Source organism: Notolepis coatsorum (genome assembly GCF_963971535.1).
Source record: "Notolepis coatsorum genome assembly, chromosome: 5".
Classification (NCBI taxonomy): Eukaryota; Metazoa; Chordata; class Actinopteri; order Aulopiformes; family Paralepididae; genus Notolepis; species Notolepis coatsorum.
The window spans coordinates 203,847,250-203,867,365 of record NC_140169.1 but is presented as its reverse complement, the minus strand read 5'-3'; the positions used below and the strand labels follow the sequence as shown (position 1 = coordinate 203,867,365).

General features: G+C 47.4%; 1 protein-coding gene across 1 annotated transcript in view; it reads left to right on the top strand.

Moving 5' to 3' along the window:
- LOC311228517 (macrophage-expressed gene 1 protein-like) overlaps positions 1-19,366 on the top strand; it is a gene marked incomplete at both ends in the record, with an annotated part of 55,082 nt that extends 35,716 nt beyond the window's left edge. Inside the window, 4 exon segments of the mRNA XM_084314419.1 lie at positions 17,669-18,255; positions 18,257-18,265; positions 18,267-19,155; positions 19,157-19,366. Of these exon segments, the coding sequence (XP_084170545.1) occupies positions 17,669-18,255; positions 18,257-18,265; positions 18,267-19,155; positions 19,157-19,366 (1,695 nt within the window).
- Between the last annotated feature and the right edge of the window lie 750 nt (positions 19,367-20,116).

The following is a 20,116-nucleotide window of genomic DNA, read 5'->3' as shown; positions in this document are numbered from 1 at the left end:
TGATTACGGAAACGTGACAACCCTAACATGTCATGTTGTGTCACAACAGAATGAGTAGGTGAGTGTTAGGCCTACAGAAAGTGTAATCTATTGATTGACTTGCATGACCTATAGTCAATTCGGTAGAAGAGTGTGGTGGGCGAGATTATGCATGACCAGCCTGTGATCTAAAGAGCATATTACCTACAAATAGAATGCTCATGCAGTTTTTAGGCTATTCTTATGCCATGCTCACTCCGGCGTTAGAAGGTAGCCTAATAACTGGCATGTTTCAACACCAGTCGTCTGTTGTCTGATGTGGCTGCCGTTCGCGCAATAATGAGGTCGTGTTTTGAACATTTGAGCAGGCTGCAGGCTGTTAGTAGAGTTGTGTGGAATCACGTTAATATAGAGAGATGAAAACAATCCGTTATTTCGATTGATATGAATTGGATAATGCAGGCGCGACATAAAGTCATAGGCGGAAACACGGAAACAGCTGTTTGGCACTGGCGTAGATAACTTACCGGGGGGCAGAACTAGCGTACGTCAGTGGCCAATCAGATCGCAGAACGCGAACCCGGAACTGGAAATCCATTGGAGGGGAACAGGGAATAACGTAACAACAAAATAATAATCAAAAGGAAAGAAAGAAAGAAAATGAAAAAAAAGGGGAAATCAAATTTGGTGAAGAGGTGGGTTTTGAGTTGGGATTTGAAGGAGTGCAGGGATATAGCGCTATGGATGTTTGGAGGGAGTGAGTTCCAGAGGGTGGGTGCGGCAACAGAGAAGGCTCTGGGACCTACAGTCCGCAGGTTGGTGGTGGGGATGGAGAGGAGACCGGAGTCAGAAGGCCGCAGCCTCCGGGGCGGGATGTAGGGATGGAGGAGGATCTTGAAATTTATTTGGGACTTGACTGGAAGCCAGTGGAGGTGGATGAGGGTGGGGGTGATGTGGTGCAGTAACGTTGCAAATATCATTAATATGAAGTATAAAATGTTTTGGACCTATCACCGATCCCTGGGGTACTCCACAGGCCATCTTCCTGTCAGACATTGCTGTCTGTCTTCCAAGTAGTTCTTCAGCCAATACGAGATACCTCGTATCCCATATTTCTCCAATTTTCTCACTAATATGCTGTTATCTATAGTATCAAAAGCCTTCTGCAGGTCAATATAAATCCCAATAGAAGACTCATCATTTTCAACTGACTTTGTTATTTCTTCTACTATCTCAATTACTGCATAGGTAGTAGTTATATTTTCCATAAACCCATACTGGTGTCCACTGAATATTTTGTATTTGCCAAAGAAAAGATCCAGTTATTTCACAAATAATTCCTCTAATATTTATTTTTTATTGAGGAAGTAGGGACACCGGTCTATAATTGTCCATTTGATGCTTATCTCCATTTTTAAATATTGGAATTACCTTAGCTGATTTCATATTATTAGGAAAAACACCTCTTTGAAAAGACAGATTGCATATACAAGTCAATGGAGTTTATATCAGTTGATGTTTTGTTTTAAAAAAATTTAACGGATCAATTTGACCCAAACACCTGTAACAGAGCGGCTTTAACCTGCCTGGTAAAAGTGCGCCTGTCCCTTTATGTCTGTCAATTACGGATGCGCTCATCTGGGATCTGATAGCGGATAAGAGGTGAGACGTCAGACGGTGGGGTTTTGGCCTGGTGAGACGTGAGACAGGAGACGTGCGAAGTCATGACGCGGAAGTGAGAGCGGCGAGTTTGAATGTTGTTTACCTGAAAGAAGACGTGCAGCCGATGTGAGGAGCAGGAGAACGTGAACCGGAGTTAGAGAAGTTGAAAACGCGCCAGTAAACGTTACCTAACACGGGATGGATGAGAAACGGGGATAGTCCGGACGTCTACGACCTGGTCATCTTCACCCAACGCGGACTTCGGTGCGGTAAAGTACACGCTGCACTGTTGGTTGCGCTCCTGTTCCGAGGCTGTGACGCAAGCGTCTCCGACTCAAACATTCCCCTCTCCAAGCTTCCTAACGACGGCGACACATAGCCGAGGCCAAACGCGCCTCTATCTCTCTCTCTCTACCCCTTCAGCCCAAGCCAAACATCTCTCTCTACCCCTCCAGCCCCAACCAAACATCTCTCTCTCTACCCCCTCCAGCCCAAGTCCAACGGCCCTCTTTTCCCCCTACACTCGCATCACACACACACACACACACACACACCCACACACATATTTTCGTTAGAGACTTTCTATTTTTTCGTTCATTCACACAGTTGCGTGGCGGTCATCACGAACTCTTTGACATTTGGAACTATTGGCAAATGCCTATACCTGTTAACCCAATGCACTGAACTGCGTGAACGAACTGGTCTGTAAATGAATTGTTTTGTGTTCTAAGAGTTTTTCTTATGATTTTGACTAATATCCAATACATGGACATTTTGACTGAATTGGGCATGACTCCTGAGTGTTTCTTTGTTATCCAACTCACCTAGTGATTATCTTGGCCATTAGTCCAGACCTATAAATCAAATTATTATATTATTTGTCTAATGAAAATTATTATATTATTTGTCTAATGAAAATTATTATTATTATTTGTCTTATGTGGTACAGTCTTATGCCGGAACTATAGGCCTAATTATTTAACCAAATCAAAAAGGTATTTTTATCTTCATTGGCAGGGGTTAGACCTGTCTGGCGCCCAACGGTAAAGGTTATAGGCACTATAAGTGGACACCGCTACATAAAATGGCGCCCAACGTGGGGCTGAGGGCCTAACTGAACCAAGGTTTAAAGGTACTGTGTTAAAGAAAAAATATACATATATGTTACTTGTTGTTTTCTTTAAAGGTGCATTCTGCTATTTTGGTTATAGGTGCATGGCACTATTTTCTTTGAAGGTACATTACCCTATTTTTGTTTAAAGGTGCATGGCATTATCTTCTTTAAAGGTGCATTATGCTATTTTGGTTATAAGTGCATGGCACTATTTTCTTTAAAGGTTCATTATGCTATTTTGTTTAAAGGTGCATGGCACTATCTTCTTTAAAGGTGCATTATGCTATTTTGGTTATAGGTACATGGCACTATTTTCTTTAAAGGTACATTGCCCTATTTTCGTTTAAAGGTGCATGGCACTATCTCCCTTGAAGGTGCATTACGCTGTTTTGTTTAAAGGTGCATGGCACTATTTTCTTTAAAGGGGCATTATGTTTTTTTGTTTAAAGGTACAGTTGACAACTTTTGAAAGGTGAAACAAATTATATTGTGAAGGTTTGAAGCATTGCTCGACTATGTGGGTTCATTAATGTGCTGTGTGCTGCTCTAAATAATTGATTTTGGGTTTATAACCTTACATAAAGCACATTCCACCCACTGATTTCACAATGTCTAAGGGCGCAGAGGCTGCACCTGCACCAAGCAGCCCGCCTCCAAACCCACCAGACCTAGACACAAAAACAGAGGGTCTAGGGTGGGATCTAAAGGGACCAGACCCTCCTGATGTTGATACCCCCTTAAGGTCTGATACGGAGAGACCTGACCAAAGGGGTATTATACAAATGAGATTTGAGAATTTTCAGCGTCGAAAGGGGGAGGAGTCTCCAATGCATTTCCCGGCGACAAAGCCTAAAGAAGGTGTGCATTTTCAGGAACCACTAATCGACCTCCAAACGGACCCTGCTTTGCTAACAGAGGAAACCAATGTTCTTCTGCAACCTGGAAAAATCTCAATTGACTCTGGAGAACACAAGGCTGCCTCTTCAGACTCCATATCTTCCCCAACCTCCGACACCTTGTCCCCAATTGACTTACCAGGAGTCATGGCTACCCTGGCAAGGGATTTGAACCAACTGGCTTACCAAACTCAGGGAAATTGGTTACAGTTGTGTCAGACAATGGATCAGCAGAAATTGAGAATGCAACAATTGACCAAATATGTGCAGGACTTCAATACCCGCTCTGACCTAAGAATCCAAGCTATTGGAAATCAGTCGGTGGCCAACTACACTCATCTCAAGACATGCATCGTCACCCTCCAAGATAATGTGTTAAAAGAAATGGATAATCTGGCCAAAACCACCAAAATCATAATGGCTGATGAGAATCAGGCATCTGAACAAACTCTTACCCAGCAGATTAATTTCATGGTGGTACAGTCCCAAGTAGAAGTTCAGAAGGAAATCAAAGAGGTGAAACAAGTCACCCAGGAAGGAGTGGATATGATATCCAAAGGAGTGGAATACTGTATTACCCAGGTGACTCGGGTAAACAGCCAACTGGAGGAGATGAGAGTTAAGATGAAGGAGCAATCGGATAACCACGAGAATAAAGTTCTCTCTATGGAAAAGAAACTGGATGCTCTCGATCTGAAACTCACTAACATTCCTCCCACCTCACTGTTTCACCCCGTAACTTTGCCTATAGGCTCTATTTTCACACAACCTTCAGCATTCAGTACAGGTTCTCCGCTGGCAACGGCCAGCTCAAGAACTGTACCAACCACTGCTCCAACCACATTATCTACAAGATCAGTCATCACAAAGAGTATCAAGCTGACTTTTCCAACCTATGGAAAGCTGGATGATGACCCTGATCCACTGAATTATCTGACCAAATGCCATGATTTTCTGGCGCTACAGCCCTTATCCGACTGGGACCTCCTGGCAACGTTCAGAACCGTGCTTCATGGTACAGCTCGTGACTGGTGGGAGATTGCCAGATCCTCTGTAACTACATGGAGCCAATTTGAAACTGCTTTTATGTCTGCTTATCTAACTGATGATTATGAAGACGAGTTAGCAGACCGAATCAGAACAAAAATCCAAGGAGAGAAGGAAACTATAAGAGACTTCGCTTTCTCTTATAGGGCTCTTTGTAAAAAGTGGAAACCCTCTCTCACTGAAGAGCCCATAGTAAAAATGATTTTGAAAAACATCAAACCGTATCTTGCAAGTCAACTCCGAGGGCGAGTTCAGACCACCGAGGAGTTGGTGCGTCTGGGAATCCAACTTGAAAGGGATCACAAGCTCCAACTTGAGTATGACAAGAGGACCAACTTAAGAGCTCCTCAAACTCAGAATAGGACGCCCAGCGTTCCAAATCGAGTCCAGGATGGACCGCCTGTGATGTGTTGGAGATGTAAGGGACAACATCCTCCTGGATCTTGTCCCCAATATACACCTCCTGACCACTCCAAATCTTTCAATCGACAACAGAAAACCTATTCTGCGCCGAAAGGTCAACACCCAAGTAACAGCTTGGTGTCCACAGCTGTCACCTCAAAACGACGTGACAAGTCAGCACAACCTACCGTGGAGAACCTCTCTCCGAGTACTTCAAAACAAAGTTCTCCTTGTGGCCCACCTACCCTATTGGTGGTACCCATCACTCTGGCGGGGAAAGGCTGTCTTGGATACAGGTGCAAGTTACACCCTTCTCCATGAGTATCTATGGGCGGAGCTCAACAGAACCAAAGAAGAGCTTACTCCCTGGGAAGATGGACCTTTGTATCTTGCTAATGGACAGGCACAAGTTCCACTTGGTTGGGGGAAGCTGGAAATCGACCTTCACGGGAAACTTTTCACCTTACCAGTAGTCGTGCTGGATCAGAGAGGCCTGGCTTTTGGAGTTGTCCTGGGGTTGGACTTCATTTATCTCAGTGGGCTACAAATCAACGTGGCAGACGGGGAATATAGTTTCAAATCTAACCCTGCCGAAATGTTTCCATTTCAACCAGGTAGTGCAAATGGTCCTAGGAAGGAGAAACGACACTATCCCAGGAAATTATGCCTGATAAGTGCTCTTCCTCCTCCTGTGTTGACACTGGAACCTGTACGCCTGGATGCGAAGGAGTATATCCACAATGCTGTCACACAAGCGCAACTGCAAGATGATGAAAAGGAGCAGTTAAGAGGAATTCTTGAGTCGTACCCCAAAGTGTGCACAAATGAGGCGGGGAGAACAGATGTGCTACTTCACAAGATATACCCCACCACCAATGTGCCGATCAAACAAAGGCCATACAGGATGGCTCCGGGAAAGCAAGCCATTGTGGAGGAGCAACTGAAAGATATGCTAAGTGCGGGGATCATCGAACCATCATACTCAGGATGGGCCTCCCCAGTGGTGCTGCCTCCAAAGAAGGATGGAGGTCACCGTTTTTGTGTGGACTTCAGACGGGTCAATGCGGTGACCGAAACTGATGCGTATCCGCTACCCAACATCAACGAGATCCTGGAATCACTCTCTGGATCAGTGATCTTCTCTACGATTGATCTCAACAGTGGCTATTGGCAAGTGCCCATGGATCCAGAGAGTAAGTCAAAAACTGCATTCATCACATCTCGTGGGTTGTACCACTTCAACGTAATGCCTTTTGGACTGAAAAATGCTCCTGCGACATTCCAAAGACTAATGGAGACTGTCTTGAGAGATCTCCGTGGTCATATCTGTCTCGTCTACCTCGATGATATCATTGTTTATTCTACGTCTGTGACCGAACATTTCCAGCATCTACAGCAAGTCATAGAGAGGCTTGCAAAAGCAAATCTGACCATCAACCTGAAGAAGTCCAAGTTCTGCCTCCAGGAAATAAAGTTTCTTGGACACATCGTCAGTGCCAAAGGAGTTTGTGCAGACCCTGACAAGGTTGAGGCCATCCGAACCTATCCAGTTCCGAAGAATATCAAAGAGGTTCAGCGGTTCCTGGGGTTTGCCGGATGGTACCACAGATTCGTTCCAGGATTCTCCAAGATTGCTGAGCCGATCAATGACCTAAAAAAGAAAGGACGACCATTCATATGGAGTCCTGAGTGCCAGAATGCATTCAACAGACTGAGGGAATGTTTGTCATCTCCTCCTATCTTGGGTCATCCCAACCCAGATCATCCTTTTCTTGTGTACACTGACGCAAGTGATACTGGTCTTGGAGCCATACTGACACAGAAGAAGGAAGGTGGTACTGAAGAAGTGCTGGCGTACGCAAGTCGGACATTAAACCGAGCAGAAAGCAACTATTCTGCAACAGAGAGAGTGCCTTGCAATCATTTGGGCTCTGGAGAAATGGCAGCACTATCTGGAACCACGACTCTTCACTGTCATCACTGATCACTCTGCCTTACAGTGGGTCCTGAGATCCACGAAGACTACAAGTCGTCTGATCAGGTGGGCTCTGCGACTTCAGCGATTCGACTTCATCATTGAATATCGAAAAGGAAAACTGAATAGTGCTCCAGATGCACTTTCCAGGATTCCAACAGGTGCTGGATGCAACCTGTATTCCGGCAAGAAGGATTCTGGAACACTTCCGATATCCCTTGCACAGATATGGGAGGAACAACACAAGGATGCCAAAATTGAGACCATCTTTAAGGCTCTGGCAGAGGAAGGAAGTTCTGTGAAAAATGACTACTCAGTCCTGGAGGATAAGGTGTACCGAAAAACACAAGGACAAGATGGACAGTGTCATTATCGGGTCTATGTCCCAGCAACCCTGATTCCGCAAGTCCTCCAGGCTTATCATGAGAACCCGCTATGTGGACATGGGGGTATCTTCAAAACCTACAAGAGGCTTCAGGAAGTGGCATTCTGGCCAGGAATGTGGACCGATGTCAAGGCACATGTCAAATGCTGTGTGAAGTGTCAGAGCCTGAAGTCCGACAACAGGAAGCCTGCAGGAATGATTCAGCAACATTCAGTAAAGGGACCAAATGAGTTGCTAGGAGTAGATATAATGGGACCCCTTCCACGCAGTCCAGAACGAAATGAGTATCTTCTTGTCCTAGTGGACTATTTCACAAAATGGGTGGAATTCTTCCCCATGCGACAAGCAAACTCACAGACAATCGCCCGCATACTGAAGAAAGAAATCTTTACGAGATGGGGTGTGCCAGATTTTATATTGTCAGACAGAGGATCACAGTTTGTGTCGTCTTTATTCAAAGAGCTCTGCGAGAAATGGACAGTGACACCCAAGCTTACGACAGCCTATCACCCACAGACGAACATGACAGAACGGGTGAATCGCACTCTGAAGTGTATGATCTCCTCCTACGTGGAAGACAACCACCGGAAGTGGGATCAGTACTTACCAGAGTTCAGATTTGCCTTGAATTCGGCAGTTCAAGAAACCACAGGAGTTACCCCTGCAGAGTTACAGCTTGGAAGGAAACTGAACAGTCCAATGGACAAAGTCCTGAGAGGCAAGTCTCTTCCTCCTGATGCTCAGGCGTATGATGTGGTTCATCAGCTGAAGACTCTCCACGCCAAAGCCGAGGAAAGTAGTAAGAAGGCTCGTGTGAGACAGCTACGAAACTATAACAAGAACAGGAGGGATGTCAGTTTCATGTTCCAAGAAAGGGTGTGGGTAAGGAACTTTCCACAGTCCAGTGCAGCCAAGAACTTTACTGCCAAACTGGCCAGCAAGTGGAAAGGACCCTATCGTGTAATGAAACAAACTGGTCCCGTCAACTACCAAGTTGTACGAGAGGACACTGGTGGAGATGTGAGAACAGTACATGTCTGTAACCTCAAACCTTTCTACCCTACAGCGGAGGATTTGGACGAACAGGAAAGGAAGGAGGTCCTGGAGATATTAAATGAAGATAGCTCAGAGGACGAGTTCCTGGGTTTCGAGTGACTGGTGTTCACCACCAAAGGTGGTCTTTCACAATGGGGGGAGAGTGTAACGGAGCGGCTTTAACCTGCCTGGTAAAAGTGCGCCTGTCCCTTTATGTCTGTCAATTACGGATGCGCTCATCTGGGATCTGATAGCGGATAAGAGGTGAGACGTCAGACGGTGGGGTTTTGGCCTGGTGAGACGTGAGACAGGAGACGTGCGAAGTCATGACGCGGAAGTGAGAGCGGCGAGTTTGAATGTTGTTTACCTGAAAGAAGACGTGCAGCCGATGTGAGGAGCAGGAGAACATGAACCGGAGTTAGAGAAGTTGAAAACGCGCCAGTAAACGTTACCTAACACGGGATGGATGAGAAACGGGGATAGTCCGGACGTCTACGACCTGGTCATCTTCACCCAACGCGGACTTCGGTGCGGTAAAGTACACGCTGCACTGTTGGTTGCGCTCCTGTTCCGAGGCTGTGACGCAAGCGTCTCCGACTCAAACATTCCCCTCTCCAAGCTTCCTAACGACGGCGACACATAGCCGAGGCCAAACGCGCCTCTATCTCTCTCTCTCTACCCCTTCAGCCCAAGCCAAACATCTCTCTCTACCCCTCCAGCCCCAACCAAACATCTCTCTCTCTACCCCCTCCAGCCCAAGTCCAACGCCCCTCTTTTCCCCCTACACTCGCATCACACACACACACGCACGCACACACACACACACACACCCACACACATATTTTCGTTAGAGACTTTCTATTTTTTCGTTCATTCACACAGTTGCGTGGCGGTCATCACGAACTCTTTGACATTTGGAACTATTGGCAAATGCCTATACCTGTTAACGTTAGGTTATGACTATAACCAAGTTCTGTTAGTTAGGGGCGATGCTTGGCATCGCCTTCTGCACTATCTCGCGTACGTGCACGCGTACTGAATAAACCACAAATGTACCTCTAATACCAGTATTAGTCTGACCACACCCCTCATCAGCTTACCTTCATAAGCAGGTGTGTGGTCACCTGCTCTCCTCCTTCCCAAGCTTTCACCACAAGGTGAGGACAAGGGCTGCAGCGGCGTCCGATGCCAAGCATCGCCCCTAACTAACAGAACTTGGTTATAGTCATAACCTAACGTTCTGTATCGTTAGTGGCTTAGCTTGGCATCGCCTTCTGCACAAGGGAGGCCAAGCGGAGCCACTTGGCTGACAAATACACCCCGCTGACAGCCCCCCAAAACCATCAGAACAGGGAGGGCCGAGCCCCCCCGACCCCCCCTAATGGAGGGTAGCCCCCCTATTAGGGACGTCACGGGAGGGCGACGGACCCGACCGTGCGAAGAGGCACTCAAGCAACTCAACGCACAGGGTGAGCAGACCGTGGCTTGACCCACGACTACACACACGCACAACCCGCATGCCACCCGGGAACGAACGGAGGAACAACCTCGTTACTGCCCCCAGAATCACGGGGTCAAGGGCAAACCCAACCCCGTGGCAAGGCCGTAGCAGCGGAGCACGAAGGAAGACCCAGACCCACCAAAAGGACTGGACTCCCTGGAATGGGGGCCCGGAGAAGTCCATGATGCCAGCATCAAGACCCCACCAGGTGGGCACGTAGTGCCCCGCCCCCCACATCGCCAGCGTATTCGGACAAAGGCCCCTCAGTTACTGCACCTGGTATTCCCAGGCGGAACCAACCAGGCCAGTAAGCCGAGCGGGCCCCGTCCCCCCAATAGTACACCGCCTGGCACACTGACCCTGCAGAATAGGCAGTCAGCATGGCCGTAAGCACACAAAAAAGGTTAACCAACGGAAGCAGGCAGCGCACCGGGGAAAAACCAGGCAACAGGCTGTTAACCCTAGCCTGGAGACTGCGGACGAGACAGGCGCCAGAGGGGACAGCTGAACACAGCCGCCCCGGCGGAAGGAGCGTAAGCTGGCGGTGTTGCATGACCAAGCCTCCATTTAACAACCCCCACCCAGAGGGGTCGAGGCAGAGAAGGCTGACACGATTGGCAGACGTCATGAACGTGCAGGGGCACCCTCAACCGGTGAACCCGGGAGTTGACACTGCTCCAACACACCAGGGAATCAACCACCTCGGTGTTACCCAATGCGGTGGTTGTTCCTATAACCCCTCAAGAAAAAACTCCAAAACACACCTGCGGGTATACACCGGCTATACCGCAGTACAAGTGTTTCAGTTTCCAAAAAGGGTTAACCCAGGCCTACGGGTCGCAAACATCACTTCGGACCGGGCCTGGCGGTACGGGAAGCACAGGGTCACCAGAGGAGGTCAAAAAACCACCCCCACAGGCCCCTCTTCGCCATGCGTGAGAGAGGAGCGAAAAACAATGGAGAACCAGCCCCTAAGCACACCGTACCTGGTATTCCCCGGCGGTCTCCCAACCAAGTACTAACCAGGACCAACCTGTGTAGCGGCCGAGATCCGACGAGATCGAGCGCGTACAGAATGGCATGGCTGTAAGCCATGACGACAGTGCTGAGTAAAAAACATACCCAACCAGGGTCTCCATAGCGCTTAACCCTGTGACACCCAGACCGACCTGGCATTTTTCCCCCTGAAAAAAGCCCAAGTCCCTCAGGGTACCAGAACAGCAGATCTGCATCCCCGGCGGACAACGGGTTCAACTGATCTGGACCAGCGTGACCAGAACCAGTCCCGTGCCCTAACCACGCCGACATGCCTACTCCAGGAGAAGGGCAGATATGCGTGTTGATCTTAACATGAAAAGAAGGCGCCACCCAGACGTCGGGACGAACCGCGCCTGGTGGCCCACCCCAAGGGCGTGAGACCCCACTACATATGTTCAGATCCATCCCGTCATCATCCCCCAGACATGAACGAGGATCCGTCGACAACCCACCCAGGTCATGGGATGTGGTCGCCGGAAGAGGAAAAACCCCCATCTCAGTTGCTTTATAAAAACGCTGTTTCAACCACAAGCAACTAAGGCGTGCCAGTCAATCGCCTGTTTACAGCGAGCTAGCACTATACGTGCGTCGGGACACACCCCCATCAATGAACAGGCTATTTAGACCTGTCATTGAATCCCCAAGGCGCCCAGGGGAACGACAAGAGGGGTGTGACACTCCCTAACTCCAACACTTCTGGAATAGAAAGAAGGAAGCATCAACAGTATGTATCCCAGTCTACACAGCCGGGGTAAAAAATGTTCACATTTTTACATCCCACCACCCTCCCATAGGAAAGAGACGGGGATCCCCAGAGAGACTTCCCACGCGAGCTGTACAGATTGAAAAGAATATATTGCACCTTGAGCCATGTAAAAAACTGGTTTTAGGGCCTCCGGGGAAGAGGCACCGAACCCATACACACTCAATAAACGAATTGAATCGAATATACATACAATAGAAAAGGACCCTTCTAGAGGGTCCACTCACTTTGACAATCTGAGGAGGAAGGCTCTGTACTCTGATGGAGGCTTCCTCACATGGATCACATGGAAGAAGGAGTCCGAACTCACAGAAGGCCTGAGTAGGCGCTTGGTGAGGAGGAGCCCTGACCACCCCCCCTGAAAACAGATCCATCACATGGACCTGAACAGCACACGGAAGTCCTACCAACAGAGACGCGCACGGTGACGTACTCTATGGCGGGGGAATTCCTGCGGTGCACACGCCCAATATACCAGGCCGTGGGACCAGGAACTCCCTCCCCCCCCCCCCCCCCCCCCCGTAACGTGCCGAACCGCCACGTGACGGGAACCTTGAAGGACAGGGGGTGTACCCCTGACCGACAGAACAATGGGGAGAGGAAAGGTTACCAGTTCACCCCTTTACGACCCCACACCCATGATACGACGTAACGACAAAAAGAGAATATGACACAGTCATAGTCAGCTCTATGAAGCGTTTCACAGCTCCACACAGCGCACGAGCTAACCTGCTATCTGATTTTTACTAAGGAAAAACACAGAATAGAGAGGGCTCTAAGAACCCCGGTCCAACATACACATGTGCTTCTGTGGCCAGTACAACCCAGTTGTAGGTCACATGACACACACAACCCATCATCATCACAATGAGAGAATACATCATTCTTGATTAGTATCGACCACAGGCCTTGCTAAGCACACATGACAGCAACCAAACCAATTTCCCTTTAGGAAATAAGTTTCTCCAGCAGATTTAGCACAACCTCAGCAATCAAGCTGAGAGTTACATCGTATCCCTACCACACAAAAGACACAATTAATGCACAACATGTCTGATAGGAGGTGATAAAGTCCCCAGGGAACCGGGGGGGGAAAAACACAATCCTCCTATTTTACCCTCAATACGGCCAGTTAAAACAGGAAAACCTGTTAATGTGTGAACTCACTGTCCATTGTCATTACAGTCTGAGAAAGAACATTCTTTTACTCACTCGTCACCAAGCATAGCTTCATAGGTTAGTTGCCTTAGTAGTGAGTACACGGTACACATAAACACCATGATGTTTCTCACACAACAACCAGATCAATACATCACGACCTGCACGGAGAAGCTACTGCCAGTGACAAAAACAGCTCACACACAACCCGCAACGTATCTCAAATGCATTGCAACAACACACGCTTTGGGAAAAAACACCGTCATTCACAATACATTTAGCAAGGTAAAACCAGAAGACGTGTTATGAGGGTCTGGCCAACCCCGTACCTGCCCGGAACGCAGATCAGCGAAGTGCAGTCACAAGCCACCGTAGAACACAGCCCTCTTTGTTGACGCAATCCCCGTCTAGGCTCAGGCAGGGTTGACGAACATCCCCTGTCAAGGATGACGTCGTGGTCAAGAGTGTAAAACATGTTAAAAATCAAAGCACGTTCAACAGAATAGCATCAAGCTAACGGCTGCTCCAACCGTTCGGGTGCTATCGCTTCCGCTCGCGAGACGCCGATCTACGACGCACGCGATCAGGAGCGAGCTCCCGGCGGCGCGCGAGAAGCCAAGCTACCTCGCGCCAGGCCACCGACCGGCTAACTGTAAGCTATGAACATGTAAACAATGACATAACACTCACCCAGACAGGCCGCCGTTCTGAACCCTCCTCACTTTTTAAGAGAAAAGAGAAAACAAGACGTCAACACCGCTTCACAACGGTGACATTAACACGTCCGGCGGAATCAGCACAGTACCAACTGGCCTGTATAGCTGACTTTGAACATGAATCTGCCGCTATCGCACATTACATGCACATATCCCCTCGTGAAGGAATACTCTCATTTGGATATGAAAGATGGGGTCTTAACACGGTGACAGAGAGAATCCACTCGTCCAGAACACACAGGGATCACCAGTGTCAATGGTCGCGGCCCACTAGTTAAAACTATAATGGTCGCCAGACCAAGGCCTTCTGTCGCCTAGACGGCTAAACAAAGGACCCTAGCCTGGGGCCGGTTTCCATAAACTTTGTCTAGTAGCCCCCATAGCACTAACAGACAAGTGGAGCCCGCCAGCAAACACTACTCACCCAACCTGGAACGCACCGCTCCTCACAACAGCGGCATGTCCGACAGTTCAGCTGTGGCCTGACAGGTTTCACCCCAACAAACACAGCAAGGAACTGCAGTTGAGAAGCATGCAGCGGCGTGCTCCCAATACGAAAACCGGTGGAGGGTTTGTAGAATGATCATCATCTTCTAGACACTCCAGTACGAAGACAATATCGCCGTATTTTCTCGAAAATAGTGAGAGAGAAAATAAAGATATGATGTCAACGTATCCTTGTTTCCCAAGCTGTTCCTAATCCAATTTCTTCCATCATGGTGTCAAGTGTGGGGATCTACCGAGGCACCTCTTCCTTGTGGTGAAAGCGAGAAGGAGGAGAGCAGGTGACCACACACCTGCTTATGAAGGTAAGCTGATGAGGGGTGTGGTCAGACTAATACTGGTATTAGAGGTACATTTGTGGTTTATTCAGTACGCGTGCACGTACGCGAGATAGTGCAGAAGGCGATGCCAAGCTAAGCCACTAACGATACAGAACCCAATGCACTGAACTGCGTGAACGAACTGGTCTGTAAATGAATTGTTTTGTGTTCTAAGAGTTTTTCTTATGATTTTGACTAATATCCAATACATGGACATTTTGACTGAATTGGGCATGACTCCTGAGTGTTTCTTTGTTATCCAACTCACCTAGTGATTATCTTGGCCATTAGTCCAGACCTATAAATCAAATTATTATATTATTTGTCTAATGAAAATTATTATATTATTTGTCTAATGAAAATTATTATTATTATTTGTCTTATGTGGTACAGTCTTATGCCGGAGCTATAGGCCTAATTATTTAACCAAATCAAAAAGGTATTTTTATCTTCATTGGCAGGGGTTAGACCTGTCTGGCGCCCAACGGTAAAGGTTATAGGCACTATAAGTGGACACCGCTACACACCACATAAGGGATAAAGACGGCAAAGGGCAAGCACTTTTGGTTGATGTACCACATTCAACCTCTTGGTGAGTTGAGACAAGAATTCGCTGTCAACAAAATTTCAAAACAGACTTAAACTTGGGGCGGCTGGGTGGCGCAGCGGACATTGCGCTCGTCACCAACGCAAGAGACACCGGGTTCGAATCCGGCTGTCGGCGTTAGAGGGTGGAAGTCGATGGGTGGTAATCTGGTCGTTGTGAACAGTGACTCCTACAGGTCGGTTGGGGCGCCTGAACAGCAAAGTCAGGAAAATGGCAAGGGTAGTGTGACCTCCCACACGTTACACCTCGCCAATGAGAGTCCGCGCTGGCAGGTGAAAAGATGTGACAGGCTGCCTCCACATGTAGGACATGTGATGCAAAAGGCTTCTATCCACCCTACAACCGGCCAGTGGGGGGCATATGCGAGCAACGATCAGGACATTGGCACGGGAGTTAAATTGGGATGGGGAGAGAAATCACAGAAAAAGGAGGAGAAAAAGTTAAAAAAAAAGAAAAAAAAACAGACTTAAACTTCAGATGTGGATCGGTAGAGTCCGTTCTCAGCACCATCCACGCCGTTCCTCTTACTGGCCCCCACAGCTCAGGCTAGTTATCCACAAAACTCAACAAAAGGTCAATGGGGCCACTGTCCAGTCTGTACATGCCCTGGGATAAACGCTGAAACCTATACTTTGGGTGCACAGTGGAGCAGGATTCAGCATGTATTTAAAGGTAGAATCTTTAATGCCATCAAACAGCAACCTCCAGGAAAAAGAGCACCGCTTCGTAATGCACTTTGTTTACATTCTTTGTTTTGGTCTGATGTATAGACCACTACACTTCCGCGTTACATTGAAATCGGGGAGGAGATTGCGGGGGGTGCATATGAATGAATGTGGACGAGAGCCGTGATGTAAGTGGTTGCCGATACGGCTGTGGGGGTGCTAGAGACATGATCGAATAGACGTTTATACGCCTCGCTCTCCTGAACACGGCGTGACCCATAACTAATCGATCAGAACTAAATCGGCAGAGAAAAAGCCCATTTTAAAGCACCTATTCCGCATGGACATGCGCAGAGTGCCCATGGAGTCTGGACGACGCGAGATGACGCTTGAATGAATGTGGACTGTTCCATCAGAGGGCGGAGCTTCGGTGGCCAATGTCCTTTCAGCCGAACAGGATAATGAAAAAATTATCCCACTAAATGGCCAGACGCGTCTTATGGCGACATCTACAATTACCTCATTGAGTCTCCAGGTAGACTAATATTTATATTTAAGTGCAGCGGTCTGTAGCCACTTACATGACCACCGAAGCTTCCCCCTCTGATGGAACAGTCCACATTCATTCGAGCGTCATCTCGCGTCGTCCAGACTCCATGGGCACTCTGCGCATGTCCATGCGGAATAGGTGCTTTAAAACGGGCTTTTTCTCTGCCGATTTAGTTCTGATCGATTAGTTATGGGTCACGCCGTGTTCAGGAGAGCGAGGCGCATAAACGTCTATTCGATCATGTCTCCAGCACCCCCACAGCCGTATCGGCAACCACTTACATCACGGCTCTCGTCCACATTCATTCATTTGACCCCCCCGCAATCTCCTCCCTGATTTCAGAATCCCGGAAGTGTTACGGTGGTCTATGGATTGGAGTTAGCTAAACATAGTAATACATACTATATGAAATTATAAATGAATATATATAATAGCTACGTAGTAATAATAACAACCCCTCCTCTATACCCACTCAACTCCAACCCACATCATCAGACCATAACAAAAAATTTAAACAAAGTGCGGAACCAAGAGGGCATAACAGATTCTACTATAACAGAAGTGTAGATTTGTCTTGCTTTTGTGGCCCATTGTATACATTTAGATGAAGGATTCAGGTCGTTGTTTATTGTCGAACAAACAAGATTTATTGAACTGAAACAAACAAATAATTGAGTGGCAGCAACCCTCATGTTGTGTTAGGAATTGGCACCACTGACCGTTGTTAGCGGGTCAATGTTGACCCGGGGTCTAACTCAGTCCTGACCACTAAAAAGAAAGGAGTATCACTCAATATAGTTAATACTACATCCTAACTAACATTATATGCAGTCATAACCATATAATCCCATTGTAATTTGATTTGATGGCCCCCGAGACACATCATGTCCTTTATTTTTAAGATGAAAATTAGGTTGTTCAATCATAATATACTAAATGTGAAATCCATAGATAATAATGTTTTCTGAATATAATAGAACAATATTAGAATATAACTTCTGAAAAAAAGTTTAGTATATTTATTATTATTTTATTTATTTATATTTAGTATTTTTATAGTATAGTTTTACCTTGCCGGGTCAAGAATGACCCTAACACCACAGTCGTACCTTTTTTTCTGCAGATACCTTCAGCATTTTCAAAATGGTGAAACATAGTTTTGCTGTGCTTATATATGTGTTGTGGAGGATATCATAAAGCCTTGTACTAATAAAATCAACTACATGGTAGTTATTACATATTATAACCTTGAAACGGGTCGCTGGAGACCCTAACACCACATAAGGGTTAAGAAAACAAACAAATACAACAAACCACCAAAGTAATGATTTTGTAACCATTTCTCTCACAGGTTCGAAACTTCCTCTACACAGTCAAGGCGTATCCTGACTTCACCTTGGACGCCCGCTTCACTCACCAAGCAGAGGAGATCGCGGACGCCATTGAAAACAACCAGACCAAACGTGCAACATACCTCTCAGAGAGGATGGTAGTGGACTATGGAACCCATGTGATCACTAGTGTTGATGCCGGGGCCTCGTTAGTACAGGAAGACTACCTCCGCTCATCCTATGTGTCTGATAGTGAGTCGCAAATGTCCTCCCTCACTGTGTCAGCTGGCTTGAACTTTTTCGACAAGCTCAAATTCGACATAAGCAGCAAGAACACAGAACAGAGCTCGGCGCTTCAAACATATCAGTCCAATATTCAGTACTCTTTGACCCAGAGCCATGGAGGTATACCCTTCTTCCCTGGCATCACCCTGGAGAAGTGGCAGGCAAGCACCTATAACAACCTGGTAGGCATTGACCGGTCAGGACTACCGCTACACTACTTCATAAACACAGACACCTTACCTGATCTGCCAGAGCCCACAGTTGGCAAGGTGGCTGAATCAGTAAGTCGGGCTATAGAGAGCTACTACACGGTTAACACCCGCGAGTAGTGTAAGTCGAGTCAGCAAACTTTAACTTCCAGGCCAATGTGGACGACGGGTCGTGTGAGGGCCCTGCCACCAACCTTAGTTTTGGCGGTGTCTACCAGCAGTGTACAAAGCTCAGCCCAGACGCAGACCCGCTTTGCCAGGCCCTGGCCCAGAAGAACCCAAATACAGGTGACTACTCCTGCCTTTCGCCCTACTATCCAACTGTGTTGCGACATGAAGTGAGACAGCAAGGTTACAACTCGTACGAGTGCCACGATGAAAGCTATGCCTGTGGGTTCTTGTGGCTTTTTACCTGTTACTATAAAGTGTGTGCGAACTACTACCGTGTTCGCTCTGCTCTTGTCTACACCTACTGGTGTTCAGTAAAGGGAAAAGCCCCAGAGAGCTCCGGCTATCTGTTTGGAGGTCTCTACGGCCCCTCCCTCCTGAACCCCCTGACGAAAGCCAAAAGCTGCCCGCCTTACTTCACTCCAATAAAGCTTCTCTCTGAGGGCCTGATGATCTGCGTGAGTAATGACTATGAAATTGGCCGCATATATTCTGTACCCTTCGCAGGCTTGTTCAGCTGTGAGTCAGCCAACCCCCTGGCGGGGGACCAACGGCGGTGCCCTCCCCAGTTCAGCCAACATCTAGCCGCAGTCAGCAATGGCTGTGATGTTCACTACTGTGTCCAGTCAGGACTGTTCACCGGTGGACAACTGCTGCCAATCCATCTACCTCCTTTCACTCGACCTCCACTGGTTAGCGTTCTCGCCACCAATACAGTCATGGTGATGACTGAGGAGGACAAGAGCTGGGTAAGAGTCGCTGGGACCAGTGCGTGGAAGCTGGCCACGCCCAAGGAAATGGATGACATGGTACGAAGGTTTCACCTAGAATCGAGCCAGATGTCTGGGGGGGGCGACGACGGGACTAGCCTTGGGGGTAATTGGTCTGGTGATCCTGGTGATTGTAGGGGTGGCGCTCCTGAAGAGAAGGAGTGGGGTGTGTGCGATTAGGAGAGCCAGCGGCTACGAGGAGATAGGGGGCGAAGACGGGAGTGAGAGAGAACAGATGGACACACAGGGAGCAGAGGCAGTAGAAATAAATGCCATGGAAGTCTAGTCTACTCGGACACAAAGTAAACATTGCTTAGACATAATAAGTGATAACATATTAGCCAATACAACAGTGGCCACACCCAGCCATCCTGGCAGCAAGAAATAAACAGCACCTTCCTGTGGTAGATATGTGCAAAGTCATAACATAACATAACCATTCAAACCTTTATTTATACTCGAAAGGTTAACTGAGGTTTCCCTCATTTACAGTTATGTTGAGTTTACAGAGACAATCATAAAGCAATCATAAATATATCATATAAATCACAGCATACAATCACAACAATAAGACAACAAGACGAGGGTAGACAAAAGCAAGGATAACAAATTCATTCAAACATGTACAACTTGATCGACAGTGATTAGTGATCAAGGTCTTCAATTCTGCAATAGAGGGGAGAATCTACATTCTTAGCGATTGTTGGAGTTGATTCCTTGAGCTAGGGGCCTCATAATAAAATGCAGATTTACCCTTCTGAACAAACACAGGGGGACCTCAGTCAAGGACCATTCATCCCAGAGTGTGAATCTTCTCATAAGGCCTTGCCTTGTTTCTTCAGTGTGCAGTTCATCATAAATCACTGATTACCTTTCAAAATGAGATGTATTGAAGCATGAAAACACCATCCTGTGTTTGGATGTGAATAATGCACTATAGCTTACATATAGCTGTGCATGTAGCTGTGCAATGGTTTGATATATGAGCAGAAAGATATTTGGCTGGGGCATTTAATCCTTTCACTACCACATACAG